At 40.6% G+C, this 18,478-nt stretch overlaps 2 protein-coding genes across 3 annotated transcripts in view; both read right to left on the reverse strand.

The window, feature by feature from the left end:
* LOC102573564 (gamma-aminobutyric acid receptor subunit rho-2) overlaps nucleotides 1-7,479 on the reverse strand; it is an 81,502-nt gene extending 74,023 nt beyond the window's left edge. Inside the window, exon 1 of the mRNA XM_014600554.3 lies at nucleotides 5,541-7,479. Coding sequence (XP_014456040.2) covers nucleotides 5,541-5,728 — 188 coding nt within the window. The 5' untranslated portion in view covers nucleotides 5,729-7,479. The remainder of the gene's footprint in view (nucleotides 1-5,540) is intronic.
* Nucleotides 7,480-8,416: 937 nt separating this feature from the next.
* Nucleotides 8,417-18,478, reverse strand: part of UBE2J1 (ubiquitin conjugating enzyme E2 J1) — a 36,686-nt gene continuing 26,624 nt past the window's right edge. For both annotated transcript variants that reach the window (XM_006272853.4, XM_019496884.2), the window contains exon 8: nucleotides 8,417-10,130. In XM_006272853.4, the coding sequence (XP_006272915.1) occupies nucleotides 9,858-10,130 (273 nt within the window). In that variant the 3' untranslated portion in view covers nucleotides 8,417-9,857. The remainder of the gene's footprint in view (nucleotides 10,131-18,478) is intronic.

An 18,478-nucleotide genomic window follows, 5' to 3' on the forward strand; every position in this document is an offset into this window, starting at 1 on the left:
ACACTGGGCTATATTAACCCGAGTGTCACTTGCAAGCCAAGAGAACTGATTATTTCACTCTGTTCAGCACTGATGAGGTCTCACCTGGCACACTGTGCCCAATTTTAGGCCCCTCACATCAAGAAAGGCATGGACAAATTAGTCCAGAGGGGAGCAACAAAATTAATTAGAAGACAGGGAAACATGACTTATGAGGAAAGACTTAAAGAACTGGGATTACTGTGGAGAGCTGAAGGGGGATTTGATAAGTCTTCAGATACCCGTGGAGTAGTTATGAAGAGGATGGAGATGGACTATTCTCTCTGGCTGCAGGGGGCAGGATTGGGAACAACAATCTTAAATTTCAACAAGGGAAATCTAGGTTGGATATTAGAATCATCTATGGGGGTAGTCAAGTATTAGAATGGGCTAACCGGACCCTTCTTGGATTGTCTTTTAAGAACAGGTTAGACAAATACTTGACTGGGATGGTTTAACCAGGAATGATCCTGCCTTGACCAGAGAGTTCAACCAGATGTCTTCCTCAGATCCCTTCCAGCCCTCCTTTTCTATGATTCATGAAAAGAGCAATCCAAGAGCTTAGGTGCATAGGATCCCCATACAGTCAATGAGGACAATTTAGAGTATGGAGATTGATAAATTGTACCAAGTTATAAGTGGTGGAGAGCATCTGACATTGTGAATAAGTTAAGTGCTCTATGATAAATGTTTCTGCTCTTATCCTGGATAAGTGGAAGCTAATTGTAGTTATTTAGCCTTGTTTAATTCAGGAGTAAACTGGCCCAGCTTAGCTTTCACTTACTGCATGGACAGATGAAATGGCTACACAGAGCAGATGGCATGCAGAAAGCTCTGTTTTAACACATTATAATTTGTTCACTTGTTCATATTCTCAGGTGCCTTGAAGAGCTATTCCAGAGCTAGATGCCCATTCAGGGACTAATTTAGGACAGGGGTTCTCAAGCTTTATCATAGTGAGCCTCACTGAACTATGAAAAAAAGACTGCACCTCCCCATAGCTTCATCATATTTTGGACCTCTGCGTTTTGCTAGAACTTCTTCTGCTGCTCTCTCTTCGACTTGGGTTGTGCGCTTTTCTCCCTTTGTCACAAAACTATCCATTTCTCATTTAAGCTGTTTCTCACCAAGCACACTGCATATTTTTAGAATATTTGTAATTTAATTTAAAAAAATATTTTTGTCTCGATTTATATGTGTTTGCATAGTATATATAGAGGTGATTGCATAATAGATCAAAATAAAGTCTTACTTTTGTATATTGTATGGGGAGGTGGGCATGCTTGGGAGGGTTTGTGCAGGGAGATTGTGGGTGTGGGATTTGTGGAGTGGGGGGCAAGGTGTATATGTGCCACCTCATTGCACAGTCCCCATTGTGGCAGCAGCAGGAGGGGACAGGCCCTTGGGGCACTCATGGCCCATGCAGGTGGAGCCCTTCAATAGCACATCTCGGTCAGTTCCAAAAGCTGCACGTGGTGGCAGGGAGTGGGGCCAGGCCAGCCCAGTTCCATTGTGCAGGGCTCCCAGCGGCTCACGTGAAGCTCTTGGGACTCGCATGCCACCAGGGGGAAGCCCCATGCAATGGAGCCAGAGACCTGGCCCCACTCTCTGCCACCACATGTAGCTGTCGGGATCTCATCAGGAAGCAGTGTGCAGGGCCAAGCCAGCCTGGCTCCATCATGCAGGGATCCCTACAACTTCCAGTAGAGTCCTGGTTGGATTCTGCACTTTTGCCACCCCACTGGGCATGAGCCCCGTACTGTGAGCTCCACACTCCCGCCAGCCCCAGTCCTGCACTCCACACTCCCGCCCAGCTGCAGCTTCCCCCCCACTCGCTCCCCCTTCCTTATCTGCTGCCCAGGGCACTGCCCTCTCCACAAAAAAAGACTCACAGCTCACACCTCCCTTGACATGATGCCATGCCTCCCCAGGAAGGTCCACCTCATAGTTTGAGAACCACTGCTTTAGAATAGTGAATCAATCTGAATCTCTGTCCCCAAGTTGCTGTTACCAGATACTTAACATGAGGGCCTGGGGTGTGATTTGTGGAAGTGCTGAGTACCCACAGCAGTAATTAAAGTTAATGGGAGCTGTGCTTAAATATATAGGGCAGGGGCAGTCAGCAATTTATAGCCAGTGGGCTAGATGCCTGCCACCATGTGGGACTTCAGCAGTGGGTGCTCTCCTCATGCTGCTGTGCACACAAGTGGTAGTGGTGGCCGGGTATTAGCACCCATCCATCCCACTGCCTCCAACCCACAGCGGGAGAAGTTTGGCTACCCCCAATATAGAAAGTTATGTTCCAAGTGCCATGAAAAGTTAGACCTAATCATTTCAAATTGGGCACCCACATTTATTGCATGTTTGTATCTTAATCTCTCTGTCCCTCAAGTTCCCATCTATAACATGGAGATAATGTCACCCCCTCACTTCACAAAAATAAATTAATGCTTGTCCCATGCTTAGATACTACAGTGATGGGCACCACAGAAAATTAGGAGGAAATTAATAATTCTGTCTTCAGAGCAGGATCCAAAGTGTGCAGTAAATAAGACAGATGCCCCTCAGTAATGGGGAACACAAACTCTTGCCTATGTATACTCAGTAAACCCCCATTCTATACACTGAATGATGCCTTGTAGGGGAAAAAAGCATGTGATCAGGTCATTAAAGAATGTAGTATCATAATGCATATGGAGAAGGTGTAGCTGAACAGTTACACTATTCTGGCATTTCTTAACTGTTGGAGCCTTCTCTTTGCCCCCTAATGATGTGGTTTCAGGAGAGGTGTGCACCTGTATATGTGTTTAATTACAAAACAATGGAATCAACCATGAGCTAACACCTAAAATACAGGACCAAGAGTCTCTGGGACTCAGCTTACCTATTTTTAATATTCATTCACCTCACCAGGTATTGAAGACCAATTAACATTAATAAAAACAATTTAAGATTCTTAAATAAAATATATAAAATAATCAAACAGAAAATTAGAGCAAAAATATTTTTGCAGAGCTCACTGAAGTCAGTAGAAAGATTACTATTAATTTAAATGGACTTTGCATCTGGGCCTTTATACCACCTTAAATATTTAAAAGAAAGCAAGAGTCAAATTTATTTTTCCAACAAAGACTATAATAGACGAAATTATTTTCTCTTAGCTAATATAGTTAGAAAAAATATAAAGCCAAATGTGTGATACAGTTAGAAAAATATGAAATAAAGATGCTACTTATAGGAGTGTGAATCTGACATAGAAACTGGGTTTCATTGACTTTTTGTTTCATTTGACATTCCCTTTGCCTGAAGCAAAATTGTCTTGCATCATCCAGTTCTCATTATATGTTTGGAGACCACAAGGTTTTTAAAATAAAAAGAAATAATCAGGAATGTTTAAGATAGTTATTGTTTTATTCTGTATTGAACAATTGTTCAACAACTGTTTCAATATGGGACACTACATATGGAAAGGTTTAGAAATAAAAATAAATATGGATTCCTGTGTCAGGTTTCTACCAAAAAAAACAAACAAACAACCAACAAAACAAAACCTGCTTTTTATCTTTTTTAAAATAAATACATTAATATTGCTGGAGTGGAAAATGTAAGACGACAGACATAATGGTCTATGCTAACAAATTTAATTACTGGTGCTTCTCTATTATTTGCTGAGATAGACATAACAGTATCACATTACATTTCTGCCATACAGTTACTTACTTTTCACTGTGGGATGCACTGCTATACATTACTAATTCATAAACTGAATAATACCAATTGCTCTCTATAATGCAGTATAGCTATATATTTATCAAACAAAATGTTTAGCAATGCCTTAAATTCTCCATTATCACCGCTTTGCAAAAGGCAGTAAGGATTATTGGAAATGTTTATTCTAATACATATAAAAATAATTGAAGAGAAATGTAATGATCACAACTTATTAACCCTTAAAGTAGCAGTGTCCTTGGGAAGGGAAATCTTCAAAACAAAAGAATGTGTACTGGAGGCTTATGCTACTCCAAGTTCAAGGTAAGAGTATTCAATCATGTAAAAGAAAGGATTGCTTGGAAACTATTATATTTCACAAGAACTTTGAAAAGAAAGCCTATTTATAAATACTTCTCACAATAAGGAACAGATCCTGCTGCCTTACAAGACAGTGGCAAAACTGCTTTTGGATAAAATGTTTCAGGAGCAGGCTCCAAATTACAGAAGATTTCTGTTGTTAAAATACATTTTTTATATTTTGCATTGAAAGACCATACTAGCCTCTACCTGCTGTTGGTTCTTTTGCAGGACATTTTAAATGCAAAATGTCAACTGAATCACAGCACTTTTTGTAAATAAAATTCATATTAAGTGCTTTGTAAAACAAAACAATATAAAAGTTTAGAGTGATTCCATCTAGTAAGATGGATAGGCTCAAATTTGTTTCCAGCTTTTAGCCTAACAAACAATTGAGAGATATAATTATTACTGAATGACATAACTCTGTCCAAAAAAGAATAGAGCACTTCAGACTACTTGGCAAGTTTGGATAATTACTTTTTCTAATATTAATATACCACCACATCTCAGTACTATTAAATACAATAAGCTTGACTTGGACCTTTAGCTTTTTGGTGCACATTTGCCTTTATTAGTATAATAAAGTTATTTTAGTTTCCAAATAATTTTCCAAAATTTACCTACACAACATCAATCAAGTCCTATGCATGATAATAGAAACGTAAATTATCAGAAAATTATATGCATTTCTCAGGTGAATTTGCATAGCAGAGACATTTAAACACCAGCATTTGAACTAGAATGTTTTATTGCTGGGAAGATGTTGAAAAGTGAGTTTGCTCATCCTGTTCAGTATCTTCCTTCAGTTCTTTCTGTATCTACAGTATTTGTGCACGTGTCTAAGACTATATTCAACAAGGAACAACCAATAGGGTATGTTATCCATGATAGCTACTAGAAACATGAATCATTACAGTTAAAGCTGAAAAGAGCAGCAGAGATAGCTTAGTGTTAGAGAAAATCATAAAAGCATTTTCCATATGCAGCTACAATAGATGTATTTTAAACACACACACACACACACACACACACACACACAGATGGCATGTTTTCTGCTCTGGTACGTGTGCTCTGTACCTAGTTCACTAGAGCAGCGCTTCTCAAAAGTGGGTTGCAAGAATATATGACAGGGTCATGAACAAACTCTAAAAATGGATTCTCTTTTAAAAAGGAGAAAAATGTGGGAAACTGTGGCTTTTCCCTTGCAGGCTGGCCAAGTTCCAGCTGGCAAGGGGCTGCTTGGGGCCCCCCTCTGTCCCATTCACCCACCCCCTGCTCCTCACATCCAGGGGCTGGGGCAGCAGGTTGGGAGTGAGGGGCACTGGGTCAGGACTGGCTATCAATATTTACAAATGGGTCCCAGTACAAAAAAAGGTTGAGAACCACTACACTAGAGCATCTGAAATAAGGGAAAAAAAAAAAAAAAGTCTCAGATTTTTAAGGCTCCTTACCTTACTCTTTGAGACTCCAGCTGACCTGCCCATCGTCGCCTCCGGTGTTTTCTGCTCTCCACAAGAAGGACCAAGCAAAAGATGAATAAAATGAGTTTTCCAAAATAAGGCATTTTATGGGAAAGCGTGAGGAGACACTCTGCACTCCAATAACCTCCTGCAGTACAAGTCCACTCGGGTTTAAACATTGAATCAGCTATAATTCCAGGGTCCTGTGCTTGTCAGAGCAATCGTTGTTAGAAACACTGCTTTACTCATTTAATGTTTTAGACAGGCTTTCCAGGGCTTCTTACTCTAAGCAATTCCTTCCTTGCTGCTTCGTGATTGGCCATTACTCATGAAGTTTGCCCTGTCAAATGACATTCCCACTGGGTCCTAAAGGAAATAGTTGTCAAAACCCATTATATAAAAAGACTGCAATTCCACATGCCAGTTTTTTGCTCAAGCCACTAATCTCAGAACCGCGCCACCCTTCTGCCAGGCTGTTTTTGTTGCTTCTCTTCATTAAGGATCCCAGGGATGTTTATTATAGCATGCCTTTTTCAAACAAGGAGCTGCCTAGATACTGTGCGTTTATTAGGATAGGATAAACATATTTTGCACTGATGCACATATTTTGGCATAGTTTTATAGATTTTGTGGGTTTTTTCTAGATCAATTACCAGTTACTCAGCTGGGTGGAGCAGTTAGTACAAAGCTGTTGGCTTTCATGATATTAAAAGTGTTTTAAGCAGCCCAGAATTTTTCTAGATGAGAACTTTTGCTTTGTACGTTAACAGTATTAAAATGACTCTTCCTTCTGGGAAAATAAATAAATAAATAAATAAATAAAAAAAAATCAGTATTTCTCTTATACTTTATTTTAAGAATAAAAGCAAGTGAACCATGATTTGAAGTTAGGGTATTTATAGTAATCCTCAAAGGTTCAAAAAAATAAAAGCACTTATGCCAAAATCTGTGACCCTGTGATTAAATCATAGTCACACCTGACACTGGAGGAAGGGATGTGAGGCAGGGAAAAGGGAATGAGCAGGCACAGTGTGGGAAGGGAGGTTTTTTTACACCTATATGGAAATGGGGGCTGGGATTTGTCAGAGGGTTGGCTCCCAAGTGTGACAGGCAGAGAAGTGAAGGTAGGTGATGTGGGGTGACATTTGCTAGTTTTGGGTTATGATTTGGGGAATCCACCATTATTGTTTGTCATTTATTGTAAGCCACTGAACTTTTCTGGATAGAGCAAGATATAAAACTAGACAACAACAACAACGAGCCATTACTTGTGCAAGTAGGTGTTTGCAGGATTGGACCCTTCACCTGTTAAAATATTTTGAAACAAATATGAAAAAAGTTACAACTTTTTAAATATAATAATGAGGTGGTTTCAGATGCCTGTTTGAGGTTCATTATTTACTAACTGTAAATAAAACCTTGCCCTTACCTTTGTGCTGGGGGTTTGTTCAGCAGCAGCAAGGATGTTCTGCCACACAAGGGTTGGAGTAAGGTTTGGTTAGCACCTCTGGTCTCCCCGGCAACATACTGGACTATTATGCACAGTGCACATCTCCCAAGGAAACAATCTGCAAAACTGTCCTTGGGAACCTTTCTTCCTCATAGCCCTCCTCTCTTTGACCAGGTTTGCAGCAGGTGCATTCAAACAATGTTACCAACCAGGACAAAAAAAACCCAACCTGCTTTCTTTAAAATCTATAGACCCCATGTTGTCAAAAAACAAACAAAAAAAGCCAACACATTCTGATCAAGTATTCAGGTTGTAGCTGTATTGAGAAAAAAACAACCTCCCAAAATCAGGGCTCGTGGTAGAAGTGATATCTTTTATTAGCCCAACAGAATCTTTGCCAAAATAAATAAATAAATAAAATCTTTAATAAAAAGCTTTCGGGCACTAACACCCTTCATCAGGCATTGAAGAAAAGATTGTAAAGTTTCTCCTAGGTAGAAATGAAAGTTCATATTTCATAGGATTTAACAGAGGAGTCAATAGATGGAAAACTCCCCTGGGCAGGCAATTCTTAGCCTGCCAAAAACTCCTTACCACCTAAGAACTGCCTGCCCAGAGTTTTCCATCTATTGACCCCTCTGTGAAATCCTATGAAATGTGAACTTTCATTTCTACCTAGGAGAAATTTTACAATTTTTTCTCCAATGCCTGATGAAGGGTGTTTGTGCCCAAAAGCTTGCAATTAGAATTTCTTTTTTTGGAAAAATCTTGTTGGGCTAATAAAAGATAACAGTTTTTTAAAAGAAACATACTTTTACTTGTTTTACTAAGGGGCAGGGGCATCAAAGATCCAACCTGTAGCCCAGATCTGGGCCACAGAGCTCTTTTATCTGGGCCTCAGCTGCTCATGGGGATTGGAGTCGATACATGGTACCTGCTCTGGCACACGTGCCAATCGTGCCGCCTGCTCCACCCAGTCTGGGATGCACTTCGCACGTGGTGTTTTCTCAGCCAGTCTGTGGTCCCAACCATCAGCTCATTTATCTGGCCCACCAGACCTGATGAGCTGTAAACCCCTGCAATAGGGGACCAGAGTATGACCTCCTTCTAGACTTGAAAACTGTAGTATAGGAGTCACCAACCTATGCGCTTTGGTAGCATTTGGCAGCAGTCATTTTCCCCTACTGCCACAGCAAATTGTAATGGCTGTGGACACCCTCGCCAAGCTCCTCTGGAGAAAAGTGGTAGTGGTGCATGCTCTTCCCTGTGCCACCATGGGGAAAGGTAGTGGTGGCACGAGTGGCAGCAACAAGGTCCTAGCACCTGCCCTCTTGGCTCTGACCCAAACGCTATCACGCCAGCCTACCAACGGCTGCAGTAGAAGATTTAAATAAGCAAGTGCTGAGTGATCTGGATGTTCTATATACTTTTAAATGTTTAATTAAAACAAGAATGCTTTGATGTATGTACAGTAAGACAGCAGTAAGTCACAATAACCATCAAGCGACCCATTTTCCAAATTTTGCAAGTTTTAAAATCACATCACATAATGAAATACATGTTTGTTAATTTTCAAAAATGGAAGTTTTACTTATTTGTAATACTTCAAAGTACATCAGCATATAGTATATTTTGAAAAATTAGTTGATTACAGCACAGATTATATTTTTCCTGAGAAACAGAGTAAAATTCAGGCTTTAATGAGCACTAGCAGATATGCAAATTTGCAAGTCTCTTTTGTGTCTTAAATGAAGTTTTAGACCGTATCAATTATACCTGTACACTCAAAGTGATCACCCCATTGCTTCTATTTGTAAAAACATCACGGAAAATGAAGCATCATAAATGCTTTGATCTTTATATTAGAAAGATACTTAAAGTTGCTGATTTTTAAAGCTTCCTCTTGCAGTTCTGCATCAAGATAAAAGAAAATAAATGATGTGCCAGTCAATGAGGTTTGGTTTGCAATAAACACATACTCAAGGAACTCATGAATACTTCTCAAGCTTGCCCAAGTATTGCAAAGTTTCAGCATGAAAAATTTTAAATTCTTTTCAGTAAATAAAACTGCATATGAAACAATTTAATGCAATCTGTATATTTATGAAATAATTAAAAGACAATAGCTCTGGGTAAATAATTATATTACATATTTATAACTATTGCAATAATAATAGTTATATATAACATCTTCAAATTTAAAAAAGCAAGATATACAGTTGAAAATATGAGAAGACATTCAAATCTTGTATAAGATTATCCAATCTAACTTCCAAAGAAATTAAAAACAAAAAATAAAGGAAACACTCTTCTGGCCCCTTTTTGCCACAGAAAGTACAATTTCACACTTTTCCTATCCCTCCTCCCCCCAAAAAACTGCTTTTTGATAAATAAAAGTGGTTACAAAACATCCCCCTACTCAATTAAGAGTTCACTCAAAGCAAACAGACCATGTTTCATCTTAAAAGCCCTTCTCCAAGGTAAATTTATGCTAGCTTAGATATGGTGACTATCTGTATTTATTTTTCACCAAAAAAAACCCAAAAAAACAAAGTCTCATTTTTAACTGTCTCCTTTAGCCAGTAAATGTTAGCCTTACATATTCTCTTAATATTCAACCAATTCTTTCTCCATGCGTATAGGGGTTGTTCACAGATCATTAACAGTTGTTAGTATTCATACAAATGTCAAGGTTTGCCCTTCTTATAAAGTAATGTACCCTAAAGGCATATTAACATTCATCAGGACTTGAGTAAATACGAAAAGTAATCTTTTGTAAACAGTTCTCATGTCATGCCCAGTACAGAATGTTTAATGAATCATTCAAGTCACTTCTCTTAAGACAGAAAAAAAAACCCTTATAACTCAAATATACGCTCATTGGCCAGATATATCCGTCGGAATATAAGGGCTGCCAATGCTAAAGTCAGAAGAACGATCAAAACAGTTGAACCAGTGTGGCTTGTGTTAACTCTTGGTTGCTGGACCCGATTAAAGTCAGTTGAAGATGGTGCCCTTCTTTGATTCTGTTGGTGGGCGCCCCGGCGCTGGCGAGGGCTCATGGAGGTATTACTGGATACAGGTTGGGCATGCTCTTGATTGGGTGTTGCAGAGTTGTTCTGATTTTCAGACTAAAGGGGTGGGGGGGGGAAAAGATGAATATTAGGGTTGTTTTTTAAATGCAAGAGTGTATGTAAAACTAGCAAGCTACTATATTTAAAAACAAAGCCTATTGTCAGACAATTTGGAGATCCAAAGACAGCTACTAGCGGTGTGCGAAGTGGACCCTATTCGATTCGGATTCGGCCTGAATCAGAGACGGTGAATAGATTCATTGATTTGGATCACTGTCCCCAATTCGATTTGGCCGAATCTCAAGATTCGGCGCTGATCTACTTTTGTCAGAGTTAAAAAAGCAATTTTCAGGTGAGAGAATATTTCTCCAAAACTGAAAAAAAGTATCAAACAATTGTTATCTATTATTTAAAGTTACCTTGATCTGAAATGTTGTGTAATGTTTGCTTGGGTCGCTATACCTCAAAAATAGCTCTAGTAACTCTCAAGACTTTTCACATGGTTAATGCCCCTTGAGAATTCAGGTGTCTGCTGTATTTAAAGAAAACCAGTTGTAACTGTTACAATGAAACCAAATTATTACTGGTTTGGCCCAATTCCATCTCTTGTTAATGCCAACAAAGTGCATTTTTTGTTTTGCTTTGTTTTTTGCCACTTAATTCAGCAGAAAGAAGGACAAAGCACTGGGTATCCGCATACAGATACCCGTTGCCCTCTACTGGTTAGATGTAGTTCAAAAAGAATCAGGCTATTTCCATATGCAACAGCTAACAATTTTCTTCAGTTGAAGCCATAATGATCTTTAATTTTGACACTGAAGGACCAGTTTCTTTCTTAACTTAAGAAGGTTTTACGGGGTGGAAGTGATCATGTGTCCACATTTAAGGTTACATCCACAGTCCCAATCTGATTTGATCTTTTTACAACCTTGAAGATACCTCAAGCTTTCAAATCTGTGAAGTTATGTCTCTGACAACCAGTAAAACTTGATTTTTAAAAAGATGATTCAGCATTCCTAAAATGTAAAACACTTACAAAAATTTTTTTTGCAGTATTTGATGTTTTGGTGCCCCACAGTCTGTTCAATAAATTCATCTGACACCAACTATAATGAGTAGGCATTTAAAATTAATTACAGACAATTTTCAGGTGCAGGACTTTTTTTTTTTTTTTTTTTTTTTTTAAAGGGATGCAATTCTTTGTCAATAAAGAAGGCAGAAATTAAAGCCATTACGCAGGATAAAAGTATTTCTCAATTCCCAAACTGATCAGGGGCTATTTTGAAAAAGTGAAAGAAAAACACAGAACCAGAATAAATTGCTTCTTCCTTCCCCCACCACAATGCTCCCTAGCAAGTTTGAGCAAACTCTTTTTCTAAGTTGACTACATAAGAAACAAGTGTAAGTGACTTCCAAAAATGTCATAGGAAAATTGTTGCAGAACTAAAAATAAACTTGATGGGGGATTAATCCATTGTTTGGCTCACGGACCACAGCATCTCTTGTAAATACCAAGTTCTACAATGTGCCTGGTTACTTTGGAGAACTGTAGTAGTGGGCTATTAACATGTCTCTGTTTTTGATATTTAAATACTGAAAAACAGCAGATAAGCATGCAAAGCATCATATTAATAACTGATTGTTTAAAAAAAAAAAGTCAATGAAAAAGTGTGGGAGAAGCCTGTTGCTTTGGATTTCTTCCTCATTCTAACCAGGTGTTTATGAGGGGATTTTCCTACAGGTCTGCAAATATGATTTTTGCTAGCCCTACTTATTACTCAAATCTGTTTAGAGAAAGGAAATCCAAGAGTCAGGACACAGGATGGCAAACACTTCTAACTGATATAGCCACGTGTCTGAGCACAGCCTTGGTACTTCAACCACTGCAACTATTCAAAGTGTACAGAAACGGAGAGAAGTGTCAACCATATTTATGCTTCACACATGTCCTCTGCTCCAACCCAGGGAAGGACCTAAACTGAATATTATGTGTATGAAAATCCAAAAGATTCCCTGTTCCAAGCCCTGGGCTCCTCCCACCAAGCACTCCAAGCAGACATCCTCCTACCTAACTCTCCCAGCCTGTCGCTGGCATCATAACTGGCTGAGGTGCAGGCACTCACAACCCTTACCTGCCATGCTTCCACTGTTTGCCTGCCTCTGAATTCCAATAAAGAACTAGTAATGTAATTATTTGCATTTATTCAACAATTTGCCTGTCAGCTTTGGACAGTTACTTAAGCAAGTCTGCTGGATAAGAGCTGCAGATACCTGCAATACAACCACATTTTCTTCCTGTGCTGCATCATAAACTGTTATGAAATGGAATTTCTGACCTTTTGCTTCTTTCTTGTTGTCAAGAGGAAAATTGATTTTCCAGCAACAGAATTTTCCATCAGAAAATCATGCTCCCCTGGAAAATTATTCACTATCTGAAAGAGTATAAAATCAGGCTTATCTACATAGCCACATAACAGGTATTTGTATTTTTACAGAAATACAAGGATCCCAACAAAGCCCAGCAACTTTGAACCAATCAAAGTGAGTACTGGGTGCATAAAGGGCAGAGGAAGGAGTCTATTACCAGGGATCATGGTTCTCTCTGTTGGGAAAATAATAAATAAAGTCACAAATTCTCTGATAAATACCCCAAAATCCATGATTAAAATAAAACAGCCCTATACAATGTTTTATTGATATATTTACAACTTTAAAGCAATTTGTAAGCCTACCAGTGTCTCAACCACTACAATAAAATAAATTCTAAATATCTATAAATTTTGACATTTGATTTTGGGGTTTTTTTAATCATGGAAAAATCAGAGGGCATCCTGAACAGGACTTCTCACAGTCACGGTAGCAGCTGCCAAATTTCACTCCTGCCTCAACCCAGGTGTAACACAACCATCAGGCTACTGCTGCCTGTAAGCAGATTCATGGCTGGAGACTGCTAGATTCACTAGTCCTGTCTCTATCATCACTCAGGCATCGCCACAGAGCTTTTGGAAGGTGGTACAGGAGAACGTGTTGTTTCCTGTGGTAGAAGCCTACATGCGACTTTGTTTAACATTACATGAGGAACCTGATGCATAAAAATAGCAACCACACAATCTTGACAGAGGTAGAGATCTGAGCCCAGTGGCAAGGGAGAACCCTAGATCAGCATTTCTCAACCTGTGGGTCATGACCAAAAGTGGGTTGTAAGAATATCTGAAAGGATTGCAAAGAACTCCCCAAAAAAATCCCTGAAAGCACAGATTTCCCCTTGCAAGATAGCAACGTTCCTGCCTACAAGCGCTGCTTGGGACAATTGGAGGCAGCAGGCACACATGCACCTGTATGTGCCGATGCATATGAACAGCATACAGCAAGGCCGGGTCATGGAAGCAGCCCTAGCCACTGGATGCAGGTAAGTGTATGGGGAGTGGGGGATGGAAGTCCAGGGGACTGTGCATCTGTGTGCGCATGCGTGCACACAGGAGACAATGGCCAGATGCGGGGCTGCAGCACGGTAGGGGGAGTAGCAAGGAGAATGAAACTGGCCCTTCAGTGGGAGAAGGAGGTAGGGGCGGGTCCTTGGCAGCGGGGAGCTGTGTGCCTGGGCAGGCAGCATGGGGCCAGTGTCCATACATGCAGGGGCCCGCACTTACTACATGTGCTCCAACCCAAGTGGGACGGGGGCAGCTGGGGGAGCACGGGGCTGTGGCTTGGAGGTGAGGGGCACTGGCAGCAAACTGTGGGTCATGCACCAGCAGGGCCAGGGAGGTGTGGGTCAAGACAAGCCATCAATCTTGGCAAATGGGTCCCAGAATGAAAAAGGTTGAGAACCACTGCCCTAAATGACTTCTATCTTGCTGCAAACTTCTTCTGTCTTAACAACCACTGAGATCCTAACTTCTTCTTCTACCTGATCCCCCGTTGAGGACTGGGGGTTTGGACCGTGGTTTGTCTGGAACCTCCCCTCAGGTCTGTTCGCCATGGGTGACCCTGCCAGGAGTGTGAGACTCCAGGCGATATAGGTCTGAGGATCATTGGGACACACAAGCCTCTCCACCACTACAAGGTCTCGGTCCAAGGAGAGGTTCAAAGTTTGCACTGTACGTAACTAGGTACAAAAGTGTGATTAAAAGTGCGTTTGTGGAGTACCTGTGCTAAAATTTGCAGCAGTTTCAAAAAAGGAGGTAAAATGAACTGAGTCGATGGTACCCATTGTAATTTGCTTATATGCAAATTACTATAGGCATGTTTATTTCAAAGTTATTGTTTTCAAATTTGCCCCTCACTTCCATGTGCTCAGGGAGAGCAGGGTTTGACCATAAGAGTGAGGGGGAGGGACAACAGGGGAGAAGAACTTGGGGCAGCAGTGAGTAAGGAGGCCACCTGACTCCCTTCCCCCAGCCCCAGATTCATTTTCCCCAGTATAGCAGTGGGAAAGGTACAAATTCAAGGTAAGCCACCAATAAATTAGATTCTATGCCTGGAAAATTATAACAAATTTACAGGTTTTCCAGGCATAGAATCTAATTATTGGGTAGTCATCTTATATTGAAGTAAATATGGTAACTATGGCTGACATTACATATATCCATTCCAGGAGACAGATTCAAAGAGCTAACACTGTTTACAAGTAAAATACACTCTCATACTTTCTGAAGATGAGGCTTCGGACTTTGGGCATTTACACACATACCATTTTGTCCCACGACACACCAGAGATCCGGCAGGTGGGAGCAGACTCGATTAATAAAGTCTGCTCCGCACATGAGCTGACACGCACTGCATTACACTGCATGCAGTTATAAGTGCGTCAATGTGCAGAAAATGGTGCCAGTGCACTTTTGAACTAAACCACCTTTGAGGTGTTTTAGTTCAAAAGCGCACTGCTGCCATCTTCTGAGCACTGATACACATTTCACCACTTACCCAACTGTATGCACTGCAGCGCTGGGCACTTAAAAGGGCCCAACGCTGCAACGCAAACATGTTTACAAATGCCCTCTAAGTCTAGGCACCAAGAATATTCAAGATTTAAGGCCAGCTGCATTATATTTACATATATTAAGGCCTCCTATGGGTTGGCTCTTTCCTAGCCCCTCCCTTCCCCCCTCCAGTCCAGGTATGTCTTTGCAGGGCAGAACTTTAAGGCAGCATTTGTTGTGGCTTTTAGGGTTAGTAAAGTCTCTTCTGGGGTATCAAGTTCCAAAAACTTCTTGGAAGTAGTAGAGGTGAAGGTTAAGGAAGTATCAAAACTCATTAAGGCAGGTGTTTGTACACATGTGATAGCACACAAGAAAACTAGAGAAACTGCCCAGGTAAACCAGTATGATTTCCCAACATGTAAGAAACATTTTTCATCTTACACAGAGCAGAGAGGCCTTTAAGGATACACTGGTATAGGAGCAACCTGACTAGATACCTTTTTACTGTAATACTGAGAAATACAGCATGGGGAATAATCAACCAAAATTTAACGTGCATTCTTTCAGGATGGGATCAGCAACATCTGCCACTTTTGAGACATCCAATCTGCAGGTAGGAGGCTGGGGTGCGGAAGAGTTGGTGACAGGACTTTGGATATTGAATTATTATGCCCTCCTATCAAGTCACAATGTTGACTTGCTGGGAATGTGATTATTACACTTTTTTTGCCTGCAGTCCTCAGGAGACATCTGGAGTGATATAAATATGGATTAGCTGATAATGCACTGAGCTCTAACCATTATGAAAGATTATTCCACACCTATCAGCTCCAGGATTATTTATTTATTTTAGATTTCTATCCTACCCTATCCAAAGGTCCAGAACAGCTTACAATAAACAAACAGCCCACAGATGGGATTCCCCAAACAACACTCCAGAACCAAGAATTCAGCTCCCTACCCTGTGCCAAATAGTAGAAACCGAGGACCTAGAAAAAGGCCCACTAAACCTGCCATGCCTAGATGAACTGCACAAACATTATAAAGACTTGGTATCAGGTCAGATTTGTTCTTTTCATCCTCAAACTGCTGCACGAACTGGCATGGTAAGTGTCAACTTGGAAAAAAAAGAAAACCTGTACAAAATCATGGCTTAAATCACTGGGGGGCAACCTTTTTGGTAGGCATGCCACAGATCTGCCCTGCACCCTCCTTGAGTGGCACTCTGATCCCCTTCTCCTGCCCTGTTCCCAGACCTGTACTCCCAGACTGGTACTCCCTGACTATGCTTTCCTGCCCTGCCACTGTGCTGCCTATCCCCTCCCTGATCTGCTGCATGCCACACAGAGACTGCCAATGTGCTGCAGGTCAGCCACCCTTAACTTAAATTATGACTGCTTTAGCCAACAAGGGGGAACCCTCCTATCACCCCTACATATGTACAGTAATGATCCTTGAAAAGAGAGGGCAAAATTAAGTCCCTAAAAATTAAGACCCTGATCCCGCAAACTCTTCAACTTGTGAAAAACTTCACCTCTGTATATAGACCAACTGAGCAGGAGCCAAGTTTCATGAGGTTACTCATACATCCATTAGACCAGGGCTCCAGGTGCTCCCCATCTTCCCATCACTGACAGGGGTATATTTCTATTAGCTTTAACATGATTTTTTTTCCTTAAGTGAGTATAGCAAGATCAAGTCCTGAAATGCAGACTTTCACAACTCATTCTCCTTCTGCTTAGCTTCTAGCCACCGATTCGTATTCCCCAAAAGACAGTGGCTCAGAAATATGGGCAGGTTTTCAAGCATATGTTCAATGAAGTAATACCAGCAAAGAGATGGACAATCTGATCCCTTAAAATATTAATCTACTTTTCACAGTTAGCAGTCCAGCATGCACAAAAATGGAAATGTTTACATAAGTGGAAAGCTTTATCACTATGCGTTTTGACTGCTCCGAAAACTCAACTATGGATTGTCGTATAACCACTAATCTGTTGAATAAAAGTGACACTAAAAATGGGAATTACTGAAGTAATCTTTAATTTGTTTTCTTTTCCAATGAAAAACACTAACACTGTGATGATTATTTCTATGAGTTCTGGGTATCGGTTTTAACTCAATACTCTTAGGAGCTATTATCTGTGATGAAAACAATCAAACCAAATGGTTCATTATAAACCTAATCAACCTGCCAAAACTCCTTTTTGTAAAAAAAAGCATGCTATTAGCATGTCTCCATTTCCACATAGCTTGAAAGTGCCCTACAAGATGCAACAGATGGTCTGGTTAAAAAAATAAAAGCATCAATCTGAAGCACCAGCATGGCTGAAAAAAACAAACAGCTTATCTGGGATTTGTCTACAATTTATCAGTGAATATAGACTGCATTTGCAGCAGTCAGGGGCAGTTGCCCAGTCCAACACCAGGCCTCAATCCACTTCCAAAATGGATGGGTTATATAAGCATTATACCTTGTGGCATTATAAACTGCATAATTTTAAAAATATTAAGAATGAATATTTTCATTTCTTTAGTCAAATTTATTGCAGAAGTCATAAAAACAGAAAGATATACCTGTTGGTTAGATAATGCAAAAGCTACAAATCTAAGAAAAATGTCTGACTCTGCACAAGAGCTCTGCGGTGGTAAGAGACTGGTACAATATGCAAAAGGACAAGAGTGGAATTCAGGTATGACATTTTTATTTCTCTCTAAGGCTAGGGACAGAAGATATACATAAACCAGTTTAAGTGATCAGAAACTGGTTTAAATCTGTAGCAGAACATAAGTTCAGTGCATATAAACTAGTTTCAAAATGGCCAAAACTAGTTTAAGATAAACCTAGTTGAATGTAGTATCTGACTCAACTGATTTGGGTCAAACCAGTTTATGGAACTTGTCCCACACCCCTTCCTGGTTTAAGTTAAATCAGAGTCCCCCAGCATGCTTTACAGCCCTGGGCTGGGCTGTCTGCTCTAGAAAGCAAGGCTGGCTCAGCCCCTCTCCACCCTAGCCAGAGCTCCAGCTAGCTGAGAAGGAGGTGGTGACTGCAGCATCTGCCTAGCTTCCCCCCTGCCCCACCCACCCCTCGCTGCTCAAGCCGGGATCCCCCCCTTCCTCCCTCCCCCAGGCAGAGATGCCAGCCAGCATCTAGTCAATCACACCACCCCCATTCTAGCTAATGCTTGCCTCTCCCTCTCCAACAAAGGCAGATAGAATAGTGTTCGCTTAGGGCTTTTTGGAGATAATCAACAGGTCAGCAGGTAACTGTCTCTCCGTTCTTCCTTAAAAATGCTTTGCAAAAAGCTGTTTAAGAAGAGCTTGAACTAATGAGAGGCTTTGTTTTCTTGATGGGCTGATAAGCTTTGTGTTCTAGTAAGCTGGCTTGCTCTCAGTGTTCAACAAGGGGCAGAGAGAGGTGTGAGAAATGACCTGGTTTGCAGTGAATGCAGTGCCTGTCAGTTTGCAGCAGATGATATTAAG

This window comes from Alligator mississippiensis, chromosome 1 (genome assembly GCF_030867095.1).
Source record: "Alligator mississippiensis isolate rAllMis1 chromosome 1, rAllMis1, whole genome shotgun sequence".
NCBI lineage: Eukaryota > Metazoa > Chordata > Crocodylia > Alligatoridae > Alligator > Alligator mississippiensis.